The 17818-nt window shown below is 43.2% G+C and overlaps 6 protein-coding genes across 11 annotated transcripts; 2 read left to right on the forward strand and 4 right to left on the reverse strand.

Moving 5' to 3' along the window:
• The first annotated feature begins 233 nt into the window (after positions 1 to 233).
• LOC108034186 (uncharacterized) lies at positions 234 to 1859 on the forward strand. The gene has a single exon (XM_017109008.3). It carries the CDS (start codon positions 295 to 297, stop codon positions 1168 to 1170), a length of 876 nt encoding a protein of 291 aa, XP_016964497.1. The 5' UTR covers positions 234 to 294; the 3' UTR covers positions 1171 to 1859.
• LOC108034187 (alpha-ketoglutarate-dependent dioxygenase alkB homolog 6) lies at positions 1625 to 3023 on the reverse strand. The gene is made up of 2 exons (XM_017109009.3): positions 2782 to 3023; positions 1625 to 2707 (listed from the first exon to the last, which is right to left on the reverse strand). Exons 1-2 carry the CDS (start codon positions 2809 to 2811, stop codon positions 2042 to 2044), a joined length of 696 nt encoding a protein of 231 aa, XP_016964498.1. The 5' UTR covers positions 2812 to 3023; the 3' UTR covers positions 1625 to 2041.
• Positions 3024 to 3184: 161 nt separating this feature from the next.
• LOC108034012 (conserved oligomeric Golgi complex subunit 4) lies at positions 3185 to 6280 on the forward strand. The gene is made up of 8 exons (XM_017108741.3): positions 3185 to 3402; positions 3459 to 4195; positions 4253 to 4565; positions 4618 to 4748; positions 4806 to 5409; positions 5466 to 5651; positions 5709 to 5935; positions 5995 to 6280. The coding sequence occupies exons 1-8, from the start codon at positions 3316 to 3318 to the stop codon at positions 6035 to 6037; spliced, it is 2328 nt and encodes a 775-aa protein (XP_016964230.1). The 5' UTR covers positions 3185 to 3315; the 3' UTR covers positions 6038 to 6280.
• Positions 6026 to 8527, reverse strand: LOC108034013 (gamma-tubulin complex component 4 homolog). The gene is made up of 8 exons (XM_017108742.3): positions 8374 to 8527; positions 8173 to 8317; positions 7832 to 8117; positions 7615 to 7774; positions 7055 to 7561; positions 6628 to 6997; positions 6294 to 6570; positions 6026 to 6204 (listed from the first exon to the last, which is right to left on the reverse strand). The coding sequence occupies exons 1-8, from the start codon at positions 8440 to 8442 to the stop codon at positions 6057 to 6059; spliced, it is 1962 nt and encodes a 653-aa protein (XP_016964231.1). The 5' UTR covers positions 8443 to 8527; the 3' UTR covers positions 6026 to 6056.
• A 1166-nt stretch (positions 8528 to 9693) lies between these two features.
• On the reverse strand, positions 9694 to 16482 carry LOC108034210 (pseudouridylate synthase RPUSD2). 4 transcript variants are annotated; one of them, XM_017109044.3, is made up of 10 exons: positions 16380 to 16482; positions 15972 to 16244; positions 11370 to 11547; positions 11085 to 11307; positions 10945 to 11032; positions 10672 to 10892; positions 10397 to 10587; positions 10068 to 10339; positions 9857 to 10006; positions 9694 to 9797 (listed from the first exon to the last, which is right to left on the reverse strand). In XM_017109044.3, the coding sequence occupies exons 1-10, from the start codon at positions 16416 to 16418 to the stop codon at positions 9723 to 9725; spliced, it is 1710 nt and encodes a 569-aa protein (XP_016964533.1). In that variant the 5' UTR covers positions 16419 to 16482; the 3' UTR covers positions 9694 to 9722. The 4 variants fall into 4 exon arrangements, 3 of the variants coding, with proteins under 3 accessions (XP_016964533.1, XP_016964535.1, XP_016964536.1); XM_017109046.3 differs by having other exon boundaries at positions 15972 to 16467; XM_017109047.3 differs by lacking the exons at positions 11370 to 11547; positions 15972 to 16244; positions 16380 to 16482 and having other exon boundaries at positions 10945 to 11007; positions 11085 to 11216.
• Positions 12066 to 13228, reverse strand: LOC108034211 (uncharacterized). 3 transcript variants are annotated; one of them, XM_017109048.3, is made up of 3 exons: positions 13125 to 13224; positions 12888 to 13068; positions 12066 to 12828 (listed from the first exon to the last, which is right to left on the reverse strand). In XM_017109048.3, coding segments are annotated over exons 1-3 (864 nt in total). In that variant the 5' UTR covers positions 13127 to 13224; the 3' UTR covers positions 12066 to 12147. The 3 variants fall into 3 exon arrangements, with proteins under 3 accessions (XP_016964537.1, XP_016964538.2, XP_016964539.1); XM_017109050.3 differs by having other exon boundaries at positions 12690 to 12828; positions 12914 to 13068; positions 13125 to 13228; XM_017109049.3 differs by lacking the exon at positions 13125 to 13224 and having other exon boundaries at positions 12914 to 13034.
• Positions 16483 to 17818: the final 1336 nt, after the last annotated feature.

The raw sequence follows: 17818 nt of genomic DNA on the forward strand, positions 1-17818 counted from the left end.
GTTCCCCAAAATGTGCGTTCGATATTTTCGTATCTCTATCTGCGAGTCTTGCAAATGGTGCTTCAAATCCAAACATATCCATACGCATGTGTGTGCGAATCAAAGTGTATTGGCAGAGACCGAAATAAAGTGCACATGGCCCGCCACCGATTGATAAAAGATAAAAATAAAGAGATCGGTCTCTCTTCAAGCGGAATGTTCGCTCGCATTCGCTTGTAAATTCTCGAAGGGAACGCGTGCATTTCGAAGCACCGAAGCACCCAAGGTGATTACATAAAGCCAGAAAACCGAACCATGCAGAGGGCCATCAAGAAGGAGCTCAGCTTCTCGCTGGACACGCTGGAGCGCTATCGCGCCAAGTACGGACGCAGTGCATCGCTGGACACGAACGGTTCTTCTGTCCCTCACACAGATGGCGAGCCGGCCGCTCCTCCGCCGGCTCCGTCCTCGATCTTCACAAAGTCCAATTCTCCACCGAAGCTGACCAAGTTACAGGAGCTGCAGCAGAAGAAGGAGGCCTATCTGAGGGCCCGGGAGCACGAGCGGGAAATGGAGCAGCTGCAGCGCACGGAGAGAAGGTCCACAAATGGCTTGGATACGCCCAAGCCCAAGACGGGAAGTCCACCGAGCACTTCTCCGACCCCAAATGCCAGTTCCTCATCCACCACCACTGCTGCGGCCAGCAAGTCTTCCAGCCCGGCCGGCTACTCCAACTGGTCCAATCACCATGCCACACTCTGCTCCCAGGCCTGGGTGGCCATCTCCGAGCTGATGTACTTCTGCGACAAGTACGAGTTCACCACCCTCAGCACCCGGGATCTGAAGACGCATCAGGAGATCGTGGCGGAGGTGAGAGCCCTGCTGTCCGGAAAGGCGCCCTTCGACCAGCGCACCCGTTTCCCAGGCAACATACACGATCCGGAGAACCTCTGGGTCTGCATCGGCCGCTGTGCCAGCGTGGAGTACCACCTGCAACGCATAATAAGCATCTTCCGGAAACCGCTCAACCAGTTGACGCCGGACAAACAGCGCACAGTGCGCCAGAACTTCCACCTGGCGGTCAGCGAGTTGCGGCTGGACATCTCGGCGCGGATCAGCGAGGTGAGACTGTACGACCGCCTGGTCTTCGAGCGCGAGTTCCGGCTGGAGTGGCAGGAGGCGGAGGCCTAACGGATGAGAGGGATTTCAGGATCAGTGGGTGGTCAGTAACGTTTATTGGCAACTCTTCGCTCTTTTTGCGGTGCGCGGTGGAAAAAACGGTTTCAAAAATACACTTGGACGCGGGAGGCCGGAGCAGGGAGCAAACGAATACGGAACTCGATGTGCTGTGTACTCCATTCAACATACATATAAGTGGTATTTCGTCAACTAATAATCGTTATGAATTGCATTAGTCGGCCAAATTTGAATTGATTTTCCATAGATACCAGACTGACAAGCCATCTGTGTGCAATGTTCTTTTGAGAAAATTGTCGATAAATTAAAGCAATCATCTTGGATAATTGGAAGCAAATTTTTCATCAGTCTGCCCTAATCTTACATAGAATTTCGAGCTTAGATCAACTAGATTTCTATGAAATCTTGAATGCCTTAAGCACTTCGTAATCAGAATTAGTTGACGGAATACGGGTAAAGTAAACTTCATATTTCACAAATCTAGACCACGGATTGCTCCCATCAATTGCTCGCGTAACTAAATCTAAAAGCCGCCGGCGGCCAGGTGCAGTCTAGGGATACGGCCCGAACCTGCTCGCCGATCGGGCCAACTTATTGCTCCGAAATACGTAATACAAACATTTATATATATGTACACAATGCCAACGGTATAAATAAAGCACTTTGTGTGGGCCAACGTTGATTGCTTGCGAGCTAGTGTGCTAGTGCGAGTGCTTAAACATCTAGCGGAAGATTCAGGTGGCGGATAATCCTAGTCCTTGGACCCCTTGGGTCCCTTCAGTGGGTTTGTTCAACGTGCGCTTACTCAACAGCTGTGTAATATGTATTCAATGGCAAACAACATCTATGCAGGTGCGGAATGGGCCTAGCAGAACTTGAGCTTCATCTTGCTGGTCTTGGGAACGTTGCGGATGGTGAGGGAGATGCGGGGCGACCGACGGACCAGGTGGTCGCCGATCTTGTAGGTGTTCTCGCACAGATCGTAGTTGCAGACGCGGTCGCAGAGCACATCCTCGCTGGTCTCGGCAATGGCGTGTAGATAGTCGCTGTACAGCGTGTCCTTCAGGATGAGCAGGCTGCGCGGCTCCAGGAGCAGCTTGAAGCGCACCTCCCGCGGAGCCGGCGACTGATCCTCCCCAGCTTCAGGTTCCGCGGAGGTGTCCTCCCGCTTGGCAAACTCCAGCACGGTGTGAGCCCCACAAGAGATGGTCGAGATGATGGGAAAGAAAAGCGGTCCGTCCGTGTGCGGCAGAATACCCTGACCCGGCAGATACTCGTTGACCAGGACGTGATTGGCGTTCTGCGACTCGAACACGCCCAGGTTGTTCACCTTATCCACATAGCTCTGCAGCCATTCGGGAATCTCCTCGGCAATCATCCCGTTGGGATGGGGCACCCCGCCGTAGTTGACCAGCCGGCGGTTGAGCAGCTGCGTCCAGCGGGGCTTCGGAGTCCGCTCGATGTGGCTCAGGATGCGCTGCTCCTCCTCGGAAGTGATGAAGTTCGGAATGTACATGGCAGTCGGCGGGCACTGGGAAGGATAAGGCAGTTAATGTACCCATGTATCCTGGCTTCCACTCGTTCTTCACCAGGCTATCTACCCACCTTGCGCACTTCAAAGCCCGTGAAATCCATTACTACGCCTACGTTTATCTATCGGAATGCTACGCTAAGCTAATTCTACTCTTATTGCAAATCAATACTTTTGTTGGGCTTTGAATTTCGCATCAGCTGTGAGCTCAAGAGTGCCCATGCTCTATTGAAGTTCAATTCAAAACCTTGGCGCGGATGTTGATTATAGGTAGGAAGTAAAATCTGGTTAATTTTCGTTTATTGCTAAGTTATTAAATAAAATAAGGGAGAACAGATAAGCTAAAATTGTAAGCTTTATACTATTATTTTATGTGCCTTGAACAGCTGATTCTGGAACTCCCCTAATAACTTGTCCAACTAAACAGCGTTGCCATCTACTTAAATTTACCGATAAGCCACATTCCGATACATTCCTAGAACCGCAGAAGTCCCATCGCTATTGAGGGCAAAACAATTTATCTTTCCACGTATCAGATTATTCAGCTAGTTGTATAAAATAGGATAATAGATATAATAGATCCGGAAACCCGGACCGACGACCACAGGATGAGTGTTCTCGAGCAGTTGGGCGCCCTGGACATCGGCACAAATGGACAGGTGGACGAAGCCCTGCAGCGAATTGCCGAAGAGGAGGTGCGTGCCAAGTCAATAACGTTCCGGTTGGGTTTCATGTTTTCACCCGCTTCCAGGCGAGGGTGAACGAGAAGCTGGAGTCCCTGCTGGCCAAGCAGTGCCAGATAGAGGCCAAGATGAGTGGCATTGGGAGATCGCTGGCCCTGCTGCACACGGTGGACAGCGATTCCAACAAGCTGAACGACCAGATTGTGAACACGGCCCAGTTGGCCGAGTCCGTTAGTGCCAAGGTGCGCCGGCTGGATTTGGCCAGGTGCCGGGCCTCCGAGTGCCAGCAGCGGGTGCACGACCTGATCGACCTGCACCTGTGCAGTCAGGGCGTGGTCAAGGCCATCGGCGAGGAGGACTACGAGAAGAGCGCCACCCACATTGCCCGCTTCCTTGCGATGGATCAGCAACTTCTGCGGCGCACGGCCGATGATGTTCAGGGCTCCATAACGTCGGTGAGCGATGCGGTGAAGACGCTGGAGGATGCTACCGAGAAAACACGCGTCCTCATTGCCAAGCGCTTCGATGAGGCGGTCAAAGCCGATGATTTGGCCTCTGTGGAGAGGTTCTTCAAAATCTTTCCTCTTGTCGGCTGCCATCGCATCGGCATCGAAAAGTTTTCGCTCTACATTTGCCAGAAGCTGGCCAACAAGGCCCAAAAGGAACTGCGGAATGCCCAGGACATAGCCAAGGCTGAATCTCGCCTGCAGCTGGCTTACGCAGATCGATTGACTGCCATTCTAGAGAACTTTGCGCGAGTGGTGGAGGTTAATCAGCCGATAATCGAAGCATTTTACGGACAAGCGTAGGTTGCACAGTTACACCTGATGGAACTCTTTAATTTTATATGACCATCCCACAGTTCTTCGTCTCTGATTGACATGGTGGCCATCCTGCAGCACGAATGCGACACTGAGGTAAAGAACCTCCTGATGGAGTTCAACAAGAACCGGCAGATCCAGTACCGCAGCAAGCAAGTTAACGAATCCATTCAGCGTTCGGCTGGAGGAAATGTCGGGAGCAACAGTATTCAGGCCCTAGGTCACTACCGAAAGCCATCTGGCGGGTCGGTGGACAAGCTGAACCCCAAGGAAATCGACGCCATTATAGCTGAAATAACTGTGATGCACGCCAGAGTGGAGTTGTACTTCCGCTTTATGCGACGACGCTTGCAGGCATGATGAAAGTCATCTTTATGTATTCATCACCTAATTACACATATTGCAGGTTCACGTAGAGAAGTGTGTGCCAGAGAAAGAGCAGGTGGAGATAATGGAACGCTATGAGAAAATCATGAAAAACTCTGACTTGCGCCGTCAAATGCAGGAGATCCTTAGCACCTATTTGCTTCTGGAGAGGTTGGTTTTAGAAGTGATTTCGAAGTTTGCCACATGATATCATGTTCAATCTTTCAGATACTTCATGGAGGAGAGCGTTCTCAAAGCCATCGGTCTGGATACTTTCGAGCCTGGACAGCAATGTTCGTCCATGGTGGACGATATATTCTTTATTCTTCGCAAATCCATTCGAAGGGCTTTGACAACTCAGTCGATAAACGGAACCTGTGCTGTGATCAACAACGTAGCTGCCTGCCTGGACGGCGATTTTGTGTCTGCACTTAAAGCGCCCTTGAAAAGCGGATATCCATCGGGCTACATCGACTTGGCCCAGGCATACAATGCTATTCAAACGACCCTGCAGCAGGGAAAACTACATTCCAGCGATGCCGATCGAGGTCGAGCAAATTTCCTGGTGCAGTTGAACAACGCCGACGTGTCGACAGAGTACATTGAGACCCTGTGGCAGACTATGGAACAGGAAATTGCTGGCACATTTCCCCAAACGACGCCAGTGGAGCGTCAATTACTGGACAGCTGTCTCACGGAGCTCAAGGCTGTGCGGGATGCGTTGAAAGCCACTGTTGATTTCGGAATGCAACAGCTAAGATCCAGTGTTATTAAGCCACGCCTCAATCCCTGGATTAACCAGTTCTTAAATTACAGCCACAATTTAAATGAGGTAAGAGCTAACACTAACGAGGCTTTGTGAATATTCATGTAGATTTTTTGTTATAGGAGGAACTTGCTGCTTACGAGGCTGGGGAAACTTTTGTCCAGTTCTTCATAGTCCAGTTGGATGGGCTTCTGAACTCCTTTAAGAACTCATTGAGTCCGCGTAACTACGATGCGCTGGTCAGCATTCTCGCAACCGAAGTAACGATGCAATTGGAACGGGCTATTAAAAAAATCAGCTTCAACAGAGTATGTTTTTCAAACGCCTTTTTGGGCACAGCTAAACCAATATATTGTCTTTAACAGCTCGGTGGTCTTGTGCTTGATCAGGAAGTCCGTGCCTTAGGAAGCTACCTAACAGGAGCCACATCCTGGTCGGTGAGGGATAAGATGACACGGATCTCCCAAATCGCAACTCTTCTTAATCTAGATAAGATTTCGGAGCTCTCCGAATACTGGAATCCCGAGAATAACAAAGAGATGTCCTCTTGGCACTTAACACCCAACGAAGTTCGCACATTTTTAACCCTAAGGTAAAAGTGAAGTTTAATTAATATTTAAGATCTTCTCAAACGCCATTCATAATTTTCAGAAACGACTTTCGTATAGAAGATATCAAGCGATTACAGCTTTAGGTACAGGCACGTTATTCATTTATTTGTTAGATGCTGACACATTTTGTTTGGCGCTAAACCAATGATTGAAGTCCAATCGCAAAAGGAGTTGAGAAAGCGGACCTAGGCTAGATGCTGATTTCACATCAACTAATAGTTGGATAAGGCTCGCAATTTGAACGCCAAACCTGTAAAAACAAAGTTTTATTACCATTACATGCAATAATTGGAGAAATAAATTAATAATTGACCCAAAGCTACGAATTTAAGAACCTACCTCTCATTTAAACTCTCGATTTCACCCATAAAGTCATCAGGCGGATCTTTCGTTTGGGTTATGTGAGCAAACTTGTCACAAATACTGAATAGTTTGAGAAGTGTTCCATAAATGGGGTTTTGGGATTGGCATCCGGTGATATTGGCTTGGCCCTCCTTTGAATCGGAAAGCAAGAAACATTGTGAGAGAACGTTTGCCAAAAAAATGGTATGAGCTCTTTGTATTTCCTCAAAATCAGCCTTGCTTTTAATTACATTCATCAGAACACTGAATTGACCTGTAACAAAGTGTAAGTAGTTAATGGGCACCATGGTACTTTGTTCGGAAAACTCACTTTCAAGGACATCGACTTGAATGTAGTACTGCATGTTGTTCAGGAAGAACATGAGATGATTGCGAAGATTTATGATTTTGTTATCCAAGGGCGCAGGCAGACTTTTAGCCTTCCACGTCTGTTTGGCCCAGACTCTTTGGATTTCATACTGAAACGTTCTTATGATCAGCAGGAATCGAAATATCTTGTTATATCGCTCAATGGCTTTTGGCGAAAACAGCAGATTCAAAGGCCACTCATAAGTGTATTTCAGGTTGAGTCCCTGAAGAATATGAAAATCGGAAGTTTCATCTGGTTCACCAGTGCTTCTTTGGCAACTGAGTGAAAAGTGGTCCAAGTCGTCTGAGATTCCCATGACGGTAGCTGCAAGCTGGAATTATTTAAAAATTACAAACGTTGTCTATACCAAGCATTGCATTTATACAACCTCAAAAGATCTGGTGACGTTTTTAAATCTCTCCTCCCGATACGTTTCCATGGTTCCGATCATTTGGCAGCAGAACTCCAAGTAGAACTCACCTCGGCCCAACAAAAAGAAGTCTTTGATGAGCCCCATTTGGCTTTCTAGATCCACTTCGTTAACAGCAATTTCTGAGAGTCGCATGCTAACGTATTTCTTGATGTCGTTTATAACGTTTTCGATGCGGAAGACATTGATTGTCTCATCGTTGCTCAGGTCTAGGACCATTTTAAAGAACTCGGACTCTCTGCCGTTCCACAGCTCGTAGATATCGTCCCGAGACAATTCAGCCAGCCTCACTGCCAACTGGTCGATCTTGCTTTTAGCTGTGCCGTTTTGCCTCATTTTGAAGACCAGCACAGTTTGTCCGACAAAGAGGACTTTTTCAGCCACGATGATGGAGAGAAATCCGGGCAGCTGATCCATATTGATCTCGTACTGCCAAATGTAATCCTCGGGTGTTTTGTCGGCACTCTGGCAATGGAGAGTATTGTAAAAGCAGTCCAGAAATATAACAATTTCCTTACCATTACAGAGCTACTGGCTGACTTGCTGCAGGAGCTACTATCAGCAGAATCGTTTGGTGTGAACTTAATGAAGAATTCCGAGTGCACATCGTCGATCACCCCGAACAGAAGCCAGTGAGCTAGGCTCGAGAAAAAGGCGTACTTAACAGGCTTCATAATTCTGAAAAGGGCATAGAATTAGGACTTTAAGAGAGGGAAAGAATGGAATTAGACTTGCTTCCTGATAACCCTTTCCAGTTGGATGTCTCCGTGCTCCGACTGCTGATGGAGGTTGTGCAGCATGGCGCACCCTTGCAGCTTTCGCACCTGGATCTCCATGATGAGGTTCCTCAGGAAAACCAGGACGGGCAACTTGGCTTGCAGGGCATTGTAGACGTATGAGAGCGAAGTGCGCTCGTTTTCCGAGCAATACTTCTCCAGGCTATTGATCTCGGCGTAGTAATCCTCGAGAGCAATCTCGATGCCCTTGGCCAAGTTTATCAAGTAGTACCCATGCGAAAGATCTACCATAAAAGTTTAAGGAACTTGTATGTAAAGGATAGTAGATAGTAGACATACCTGGAAGTTCGCCTAGAGTGTTCCTCTGCGGTCCCAAGGACTGAGTAAACTGAGCGACTTCGTGGTAGACTTTTATAATTTTCAGAATATCCAAGAAGATCTCCCTCTCGCAAGGATGTATAAAGTGCTCAATGACTGTGGTGTCCTGGGAAATTGGGGTTTTAAGCTGTAGAACTGTCACTGGTGACCCACCTTACTTACCGTGAAGGCCTTTATACCCAGGCCCTTGGAACTGTGGCTCAAACAAGCCATCACCAAGTCGTGTATCATTATTTCCAGCCAATTTCTCCCGCTTTGTAATTATTTGCGCCAGATGTCCGACAGAGATGACACAGCTCCTACTTTAGGGTTTCCGATAACAATGGATTTATCGATGGCTAATAGAGGGATTCCCGCGAACGTTTTGAATTTAAAATATGACTTTTTGAATTTAAAATATTCAAAGGAGTTACAAATTCTGAGAAGTATATTTATACTTATCTTTAATTAATATAAATTATAGATTATTTTGAAAGACGATTTATTTTTCTAGTAGCATACAGACCCAAATACATGCACACTTAACTTAAGTAATATTGTTAACTTGGCCATATTCGAAAATGTTTTTTGACGAGCAGAAGAATAAGAGTCCTTAGCAGTCATCATATCAGACACAAAATGTTTTAACCCTTTCTTGTCTCTATTTCCTTTATATTTCTCCACTCGTTTTCCGTTTTTGAACCATATTAAAGAAGGAACCCGCCCGATTTGCAAGTCCTTGCAAATTTGCATTCCAGCTGTGCAATCATACTCCGCAATGCAAACTCTGGCTTCATTTACCAATTCGGAAGCCAGCTCTTTCCAAATTGCGAACAGCACTATGCACGAGGGACAACTTGGGGAATACAATTTAACGAAAAATGTTCCATTGCTTATTAGTGAGTAAAAGTTATAGGCCTTTAGTTTTAGAACCTGTCCTGGTGTGCACACATCCCCTTCCACATTTTGCAACAAAGTGTCATTGAACATTTCCCTGGCTAAAGTTAAATTGTTTTCAGACACATTATATTTTCTTAAAGCTTGAGTTAGACTCTCTGGGCTCATAATAGTAGTCAAGTTTCCATTTTTTTCAATGCGAACCCATTTTGGATATTGCTTAATTTGATATCTGAGGCAATGGTTTATATATTTTCTGCAATCAATTGAAACAACAGTGAGCAGCGAGCTCGAGCTCAGATCAACTTCTCGCATCAAATAATCCAGAAAAGTAGGCGTTCTTGGACAAGTATTGCACAAAGACAAGTAATATTCGACGAGGACGTCTTCGTGTTCCAAGTAAAGGTCCAGTAATACAGGATTAATATCAAAGATAACTTCAAAGTGTGGATTCGGAAAGGAAAACAAGGGGAAAGATAAAAAAACGAACAAAAATACTAGCATTTTAAACAATTTTAATTTTGTCAAATAAGTCAACGATAGGATTCCCAATAAAAAATAAGAAATGCCAATTTGAATATAATAAAAAAACTTTGGGTAATCATCTTGTTAAAAAGTCAAGCGAATTTATTGGTTCACAACTGATCATAATTTATAGTCGTTTTACAAGCCCAGTCTGGCAGTTCTGTTGTGTACTCCCAATCGACGCCCTGTGAAAACGTTAAAGTTTATATAAAATGAGTAAAAATAAGAAAATGTGGCAACTGACCCTATATTTCCAAGCGTGTAGAAACATTATAAGATCCTTTGGGCCAGGGTCTCTGTAGTTGACTTTGCATTCAGAACAATGCGGATCCGATGTTGTCTTTTCTGGGTCGAAAGACCTGTCTGGTTCCTCATAGCAAGTTTGGGTGGCAGCCTGGCAATTGAAAATACATTTTATTTTCTCCGATCATAAACTAAAATGGGTACAAACTTACTTCATTAATTGATTCGTTTGTTGCTGCATTTACGGGCTGTGAATCTTTTGTATCGATTGATACCTCCAGTGCTGAAGTAGTTTTAAGTTCACTGTTGATATTCGTTGTCGCAGCTTGTTCTCCTTCAAGACCCAACCAATTTTCGGCATTATGAATGGTAATTAGGTTGTTGATCAACTGCTCTTCAGTTATGCCCCCGATGTCTCCGCCTCGTCCTTTTAAAGGTCCAAAGACTTCGTGGTTGTACAAAGGATCATTTGAAATAGGAAAACCTACAGAAGGGGGGTAAGATAATTAAGACGCCATACGATTGTGACTTGCTGACCTACCCAAATATTGTAGGTGCACTCTTATTTGATGCATGCGTCCTGTAAGTGGTTTACATAAAACAATGCTGTCATCTCCCACTTCACCGATTCTTTGAAACGTAGTTTTACAGTCCTTGCCCTTCGGTGAAACCTTGCAAACACCGATTTTGTAGCTCACCACGTCTATTTTCTCGTTGCATTCAACTATTCCACTGTAAAAGTATGCAACACAGAAAAAATAATTTATAAATTTTGTTATACAAGATAAAAGTACATTTTTTGATATATTTACTCACTCTGGAAAACGTCCCTCCACGCGACACACGTATTCTTTCTGCACTTGTCTAGTTCGTATTTGCAGCTCCAATTCGCGGGCTTTTTCGGCGGTGCGCCCAAACAAAAGAAGCCCAGACGTCAGTCGATCCAGTCTGTGAATTGTTCGCAGGTTTTTCAGGTTGTGCTCCTTGGCCAGAATGAAAACCACTGTGTTATGTCTGTACCGCCCACACGGATGCACCTTTAATTTGATTTTGGTAACATTCAACTTTTGAAAATTGTCAAATACCTACCGGTATGGATGCCGGCTTATTCACAACCACAATATCCTTGTCCATGTACACTATCTTGATGGGCTGTGAAGTAACAGGGACTTCGTGTCTACAATACAAATGTGTGCATACTCAAATGAAAGCTTCCTACAAGTACTTACCTATGCACGACGTTGGCCAGCAGATCGTTGTGCTTGATTTTATAGTCCTTGGGCACCTTTTCGTAATTAACTGTCAGTTTTCCAGCCTCCAGGCTGCGCTCATATTCTTCGGGAGGAGCAGCCCGGAATTCACGGACGAACACATCCAGGATTTTTTCGTCGACCCAACGTCCTTTGGCGAACGTAGTGAATGTGAAAAAATAGGGATACACCTTTCTCAGACCTGTGCAATACCAAAGAAATGTTACATACATTATTTAATTTTCTAAAAATAAAGCAGATTACCATTTTCAAAATAGTACGATGTTTCCTCGTATCTTTCTTCATTAAATCCGGGACGCTTAGTCTTGAGCCCATTGGCATCCAGTTTTACTTTTTTCGCATTGCCTTCGTCTTCTGAGGTGTTCGCCTTTCGTTTTTCCGGCAACTGTGGTACTTCAGGCTTTTCTTCTAATAACAAATTCTGTAAAAAATTTATTTATTTATTAAAAACTAGTTCTTGGTGTTACATTTTAGAAAATAATATAAAAAAGATTTTTTTAAAACATTAAATTAATAAATACTTTTGTTTTTAATTAAAATATATCTTAAATATGTTGGATAGCTTTATGCCAAACCATAATAACTAGTTTTAGTGGGGTAAGAAGATTGTTTTAGGACCCTCCCATCAAGAAGCAAAACATACGAAAGCATTAAGTGCTAAAGCCATCATAAAGACCAAACTCTTATCAGCTCTTAACACATATGCGCCTTGCATCCGGTGTTTGTGTGCAAACAATTTCTTCTTTTCTTTCTGCTGCCTTAGCATAATTTTCACACTGTCTGTGTACTTTTCCTTGTTTCAAGGAAAAGAAGAACCAAAACAGCAAAATTGGCTTCGAAGCAGCACCATTCTGTTAGTTACTGGCCTACCAGCAAATAGGCTCCAGCCAGGGCGCAAACATAGACTGGAGTCCAAAATAAAACAAGTAGGATGTGGGGTTGTTGTGAACCAACATAACTTATATTGATTGTCTATAGTTTGCAAAGGTAGTAAAGCAATATGTATACAAATAAATTTGTTTCATTTTCTGTTATACAACAGTTTCTTGAGTAAGGCATTGTGCTGTTGTCGCTCCTCCAATCCCCTTTCCATCAAATCGCACATTCTGGCTGCCATAGACATAATTGACTTTGTTGCAGACCTTGTCGTTTCATTCAGTGCGCGTAGCTGCCCGGCAATTTCCTTTAGAGATGCAGCATCTTCTGAACTATCATATGAAGTCTCTTCCGTTGGAGTCCTTAAGCTGGTTTTATCTGTCTTACGCTTGATAGGTCTTTCACTGATCTTGTCCCTCGTAAGAAGTCTTTCATGTAAAGGATCGTCGGCGTACTCCTCGTCTGTCAATTCATCTTCTATGTCTTTGCTGCTTTCTGAGGCCCTGTAGCTTAGCTCCCTGTAGCCTGAGGCCTCACTTGAGCTAGTACTGCGTCTGGAGTCAATTTTAATCTTCTTCCTAGGTCTAACCGAGGTGTTAGGATCCTCGCAATCCCCCTCCCACACCTTCTGCACGGCGAACTGGGGTGAGGAACCGTTCCTCAATTCTAGATCAGGTGAATTGTTATCTGGTTGATCTGCTGTTAACTTATTAAACTGCAGGATGGCAGCGAGGGCTTCTTCCGTAGAGGACATTGGTTCATGTTTGTGTGGCCAGCCCTTATCGATGGACTTCTTCTTGATGGTGCACTTCCAGTCCTTCCAGACCTGAAAGGAGAGCACGATCTTGAGCTCTGGGTATGAGTCATGGTAGTGACATTACTCACGCGGCGCCAACCCTCTTCAGACTTACATGGCGGGCCACAGGCATTGAGAGCCTGGGAAAGACTGGCCCAGGCCTCATTCGTTTCCAGCCGGTTGCCACGAGAGGAACCCCTTGCGAAGTCCTTGTGACTCTGCATGAACTTAAGGAAAATCGCATCCTGCTGCAGTGTCCTGTGCTTTCCCCTGTAGAACCATTGCCGATATAAATAGGCAGTCAAGAGAAAAAACATGTTACTCACATTTTGCTTGCCGCTTTTTGTAAACAAACCAATTCTTCTTCTTATTCATATGACCGGTGCTGATAGCACATGCGGCGTTGCCACACTACGTAGGTTTGCAGTGTGGCAGCCCTCTTTTTCGGTTGGTTTGGCGCAATTTCACTGGAGATTTCATGTTTTTCAAAAATCAATATTTTTATTTAATCAGTAATTTGAGTGCCACTTTTGCTATTGGCACTTACTAATTACTAATAATATTACTAATATTTGAATTGTATTCCAATCAAATTGACTTGCACTGATTTTATACTTAAGTTTAAACAAGCATTTAATCCAAATCTCCGGAGATTAAGCAAGCTACTCCTTGAATTCAGGGATCTCATGCATATGCAAGTGAAATGTGGTAAATTGTAATACGTGTGATCCACTAAGCCACTTACCCAAAAACAAGCCGTCTTTCTTTTAACTCTCCATTCAGTGGAATGGAAAAGGACTGCACCAGACCGCGTCTTAGAGGGATTTCCTTTTTAATGCATCCAGTATCCTTGTTCCACGGCGGTCTGTGTAATGTGTGCTTGCATGGTATTGTGAGAATTATAAAAACGACCGGCCCAAAAGGCGCATCGCGGAAACAATGCGGACCACACTTAGATACCCGCCCGAAAGCAGAAGGCACTGACACTAATAATTGCGGAAACATCACGACCATCTAGCTGCAGACCAACTTGACAAAAGTAGCTCGTTAGGCAACCGCCGCGATGGCGGGACACTAGAAGCCCGCAGAGGCCCCCCGAAAAGGCCGTGTCGTCGGGGGAGAACTAATTATGACAAATCCGCTGTAAAATATACGGAAGGTAAGTGAAACGAGTCCTGTCGTCCGTCCAGTTGGGCCCACACATAACTTAACTGCTTGCGTGAGCAAACGACTGTATCTCAACCCACCCCCGTCCGCGGTCCTTAATGCCCCGAGTACCCTATGTAAATCTGTACCACGCGGATCCGTAGACCCCCGGCGTTTGGTTTATTGATTGTTTAATTAGTGAGTGAAATAAAAATGGTCTTGCTGCAAGCGCACACTAAAGCTAAATAATCGCCGGCATGTTTAAGGCCATTTGCCACTGTCACGTTCGGTCAGGTAAGAGCCAACAAACAAAGGGCCCGAAACCTGTATGCTCGGTTTTTGTGGGCCATTAAGGGTTTTGTCTAAAATCTGGTTTTTGTTGCACATCTTAGCAGAGCCCTAAATTTTTAAGAATGTACTGACGCCTAAGGGTGGCTTTAAATTTCTATGCGGCCAGAGCGTTGACTCCGCAGCCACTGCAGTCTCGTTTATTGGGGCATTTGTGACTCAAAGTCTCGTAAAAGAAGTTTAAATCTCCAGGTGCCCGGCTGCTTTTCGTCCACCACATGTTTATATCCATTTTTACGACTTTGAAACTTTAAGGTAATAGAATAAAACCGAAATAAACCTATTTTTGCACACGAATGTGTGGCAGGTCCGCAGTAATGCCTAAAATACTGTTACAAAGTCGATTTAAGAGCTTATTTTTCTATTAAAAATAGGTAATCATTAATTACAAGGAATTTCACTTAAGAATTATTACATTTTTTAAATTATCCCATTAGTTTGTTTCGTTTATTTGTATGATATTTCAAAGCTGTCAACTTAGAATGCCAAAAATGCATATTAAACTTAAAGGTATCTTACTCGTGCCTGAAGCTGACCCCTAGTTAATCTTTAATTAATTGTTTAAATGAATGCACCAAATTGCATTTGCGGGTCCCTGATTAGCTTTTTAATTAAGTTTTAAGTGTGCGATTGAAGCTGCTGCACTGAAATTTCCCCAGAGACCAATAACACTGCATAAGTTAGGACAGGAATCCACACATTTGCGAGCAGACCCGTCTAAATTGTTTTGGGCATTCGATTCCCCCAAGATAAATATGCCCTTTTACTAGCTGCGAATCGGTCAAAGCCGGAGAGCTGGTCGCCGCGCGGTTTCCTTGCTGACTGAGCGCGGCACGGCTACATAAATGGGATTAAATAATAGAGTGGGAGCCACGGTAAACAAATACGATTTGAATCAAGATTCGAGCGAAACGGATGTATGATTTTAAATATCGTACTTGTAACCAGAGAAATAAACATATTAAGTCTAAAACTTTAGGAGTATTTTCTAATTTTTGCATTACTTTTATACCTGCACACTATGATACGGAAGAATAGGTAGGAGCGTTAAGCAACTAAAGTCTAAGAACAATTTCGTGTCATATTTAGCCTTTCTTCGGGTCCGACTTGAACCATTTTTGGCTTGTGAATGAGTATTGATAATCATAACGAAATCTCATTTATTTTATTCCAAAATCTTTCTAAATGTAAGCGAAAGGTTAAGTAAAACTATTAAGTTTTTCATATTCTTATCTTATAGATGTGTAATCATCAGATAATGGTGATTATAAGACATCGGATTATATATAAACCGGTATTGTTTACAGTTAAAGCTAAACCAACTTTTGTTAGTAAGTTAATATTTAAAAAAATTATAGATATTTTATGTAAGACTTAATATAAATATAAATTTATGTTTTATTCAAGTTCGCTTGGTTTTAAATGTTTAGAACAGGGGTTTGCTTATCAGTAATATATATAGAGTTTTATTATACGGCTCTGGGTGAGAATTAAAAAGCATCAACTGATCATGATGGATAAAATGATCATTGTAATATAGATAATAATGTCTTATATAGCCTATATGGTTGTACCATAAACTATTATAACTTTCTTTGCTTAAAGATCAATTTTTGAATTATAAACTATTACCCCACTACATATTATTTAAAAATATATGTACTTAAAACTCTACTTACCGGGGGATCTGAGTTGATGGTCGGATCTGCCGCCGTTTCATCCGGAAACCAAACACATTCGGCCGACTGATCTTGGTCGCTTGGACCAGATCCTAAGGCCGCGTTTGTGGACAGCATAAACCGGTGCAGAAATATGTTATCCACGTCCACCGACAAGGCATCTCCGTGCTGGGTCTGGGCATTTCGCAGGCACTTGGGGCTTTGCATTTTCGACAGCCACGAGAATTGTTTACAGCCGCCGACTTGCCGCCGACTTGGGTTGTCTACGCACCGCTAAAAGTGTAACAACAACAAGTAAATCAACACGTGCGCCCTCTTAAGCACTCCACACAAATGCACTCTTTTTCCGACTGTTATTTCAATGGCAACAGTTTAGTAGCCCTTTAACTTGTAACATTCACAACTTGCCAAACGAAGAATGCTTTTAAATTGTCGTAAAATCCGCATGAAAAGTATGTTTTAATGCCGCAGGCAGCCAAAACCAAAACATTGCCTATCGATAAGCGCGCGAACCAGTGACTCGCGAGCATTGAACTGAATTTGGAGTCACAGTAGGGGTATTCTTCATGAACTAACGGGGGATGCCACTCAAGTCGCTGGAGGTTCAAAACCTCTTAAGCAGGTTTTTAAAAGTATGCTTCCAGCATGCACCACCAATTTATCTTGATTAGAGGCATATTCATGTAAACGGTTTAAACTGAAGTATTTTTCATATTTTTTTAGGATATAGTTAAGCAAACATTGTGGCACTGCGTAGGTATTTAATGGTGGTTAGGATCTTTATTAATAATGATTAATAAATCCTCGTATGGGTATTCCTTTAAATAATACTACTACTACTAAATAATACCACTTCTACAAAAGGTAGTTGTACAATCAAGATCCCCTTAAGGGTATTCCTTTAAATAATACTACTACTACTAAGTAATACTACTGCAATAGATAGTTAAAAAATCAATAACTTTAATAAATTAAAAAAATTTAAACTTTATTTAGTTGTTTTATTTTTTTTTATAAATTTAATAAATAAGTAATAATATGATTATAAGGTAACCTTAAAATGCTTAAAGATTATTTAAAAAATTTGTATCCAAGAAATACGTTTTGACATTGTGTACAAATAAGATTTCGCGTTTATATATTAAGTAACCACAGAAATAAAGTTTAACTTATAGAATCTAAATCCACGTCCGATACAAAGAAACCACTTCAAGCTAAATTCGGGGAAAAGAACGAGAACAGCAATCAAATTTCCATTCGAACTCCCTTTTTGTTAAAAATGATTTTAGTAAAAGTGAAATAATTTTTTTGTTGTTTTCTTCAGGGTAGACTATGGACAATCTTTTTTAATTGTTCTTGCTTTTATCGCTAAACATCTACTATAGTGTCTAGTTCCTAGAGCCAAAGTTTTACTCTCCGTTTTTAAAAATAAAAAATAAATAAATTTTCATTTTTAACTTTTATTTCTTATTCACTATGTTTCGTCTTGTCTTATATTAAAAAAAAATTCTGGCAGCTAATAACCGGTATGTCCGCCAATCTTTTGCAAGACTTCCTCCATTCGTCTTGGCATAAAGGATATTAGTTGCGATATGTTCCGATTCGGATGGTGCACCATATCCAAAGTGGATTTTTATTTTGATAAAGAGTCTTTCCGACGTCTCTTTTGAGTTCACATCAGAGATTCTGGGTGGGATTGAGGTTCGTGGTCACTCAAGACCATCCACATTTTGGAGCTAATCATTTACAACTCGAGAGGCGTGCTTTGGGTGATTATCCTGCTGGACTTCCGTAAAAGCGGCATGAGTGCACGCCCAAGACTTTGAGCCGCTGTAGTTTGTTTCATT

This window comes from Drosophila biarmipes, chromosome 2L (assembly GCF_025231255.1).
Source record: "Drosophila biarmipes strain raj3 chromosome 2L, RU_DBia_V1.1, whole genome shotgun sequence".
In the NCBI taxonomy this organism is placed as follows: Eukaryota; Metazoa; Arthropoda; class Insecta; order Diptera; family Drosophilidae; genus Drosophila; species Drosophila biarmipes.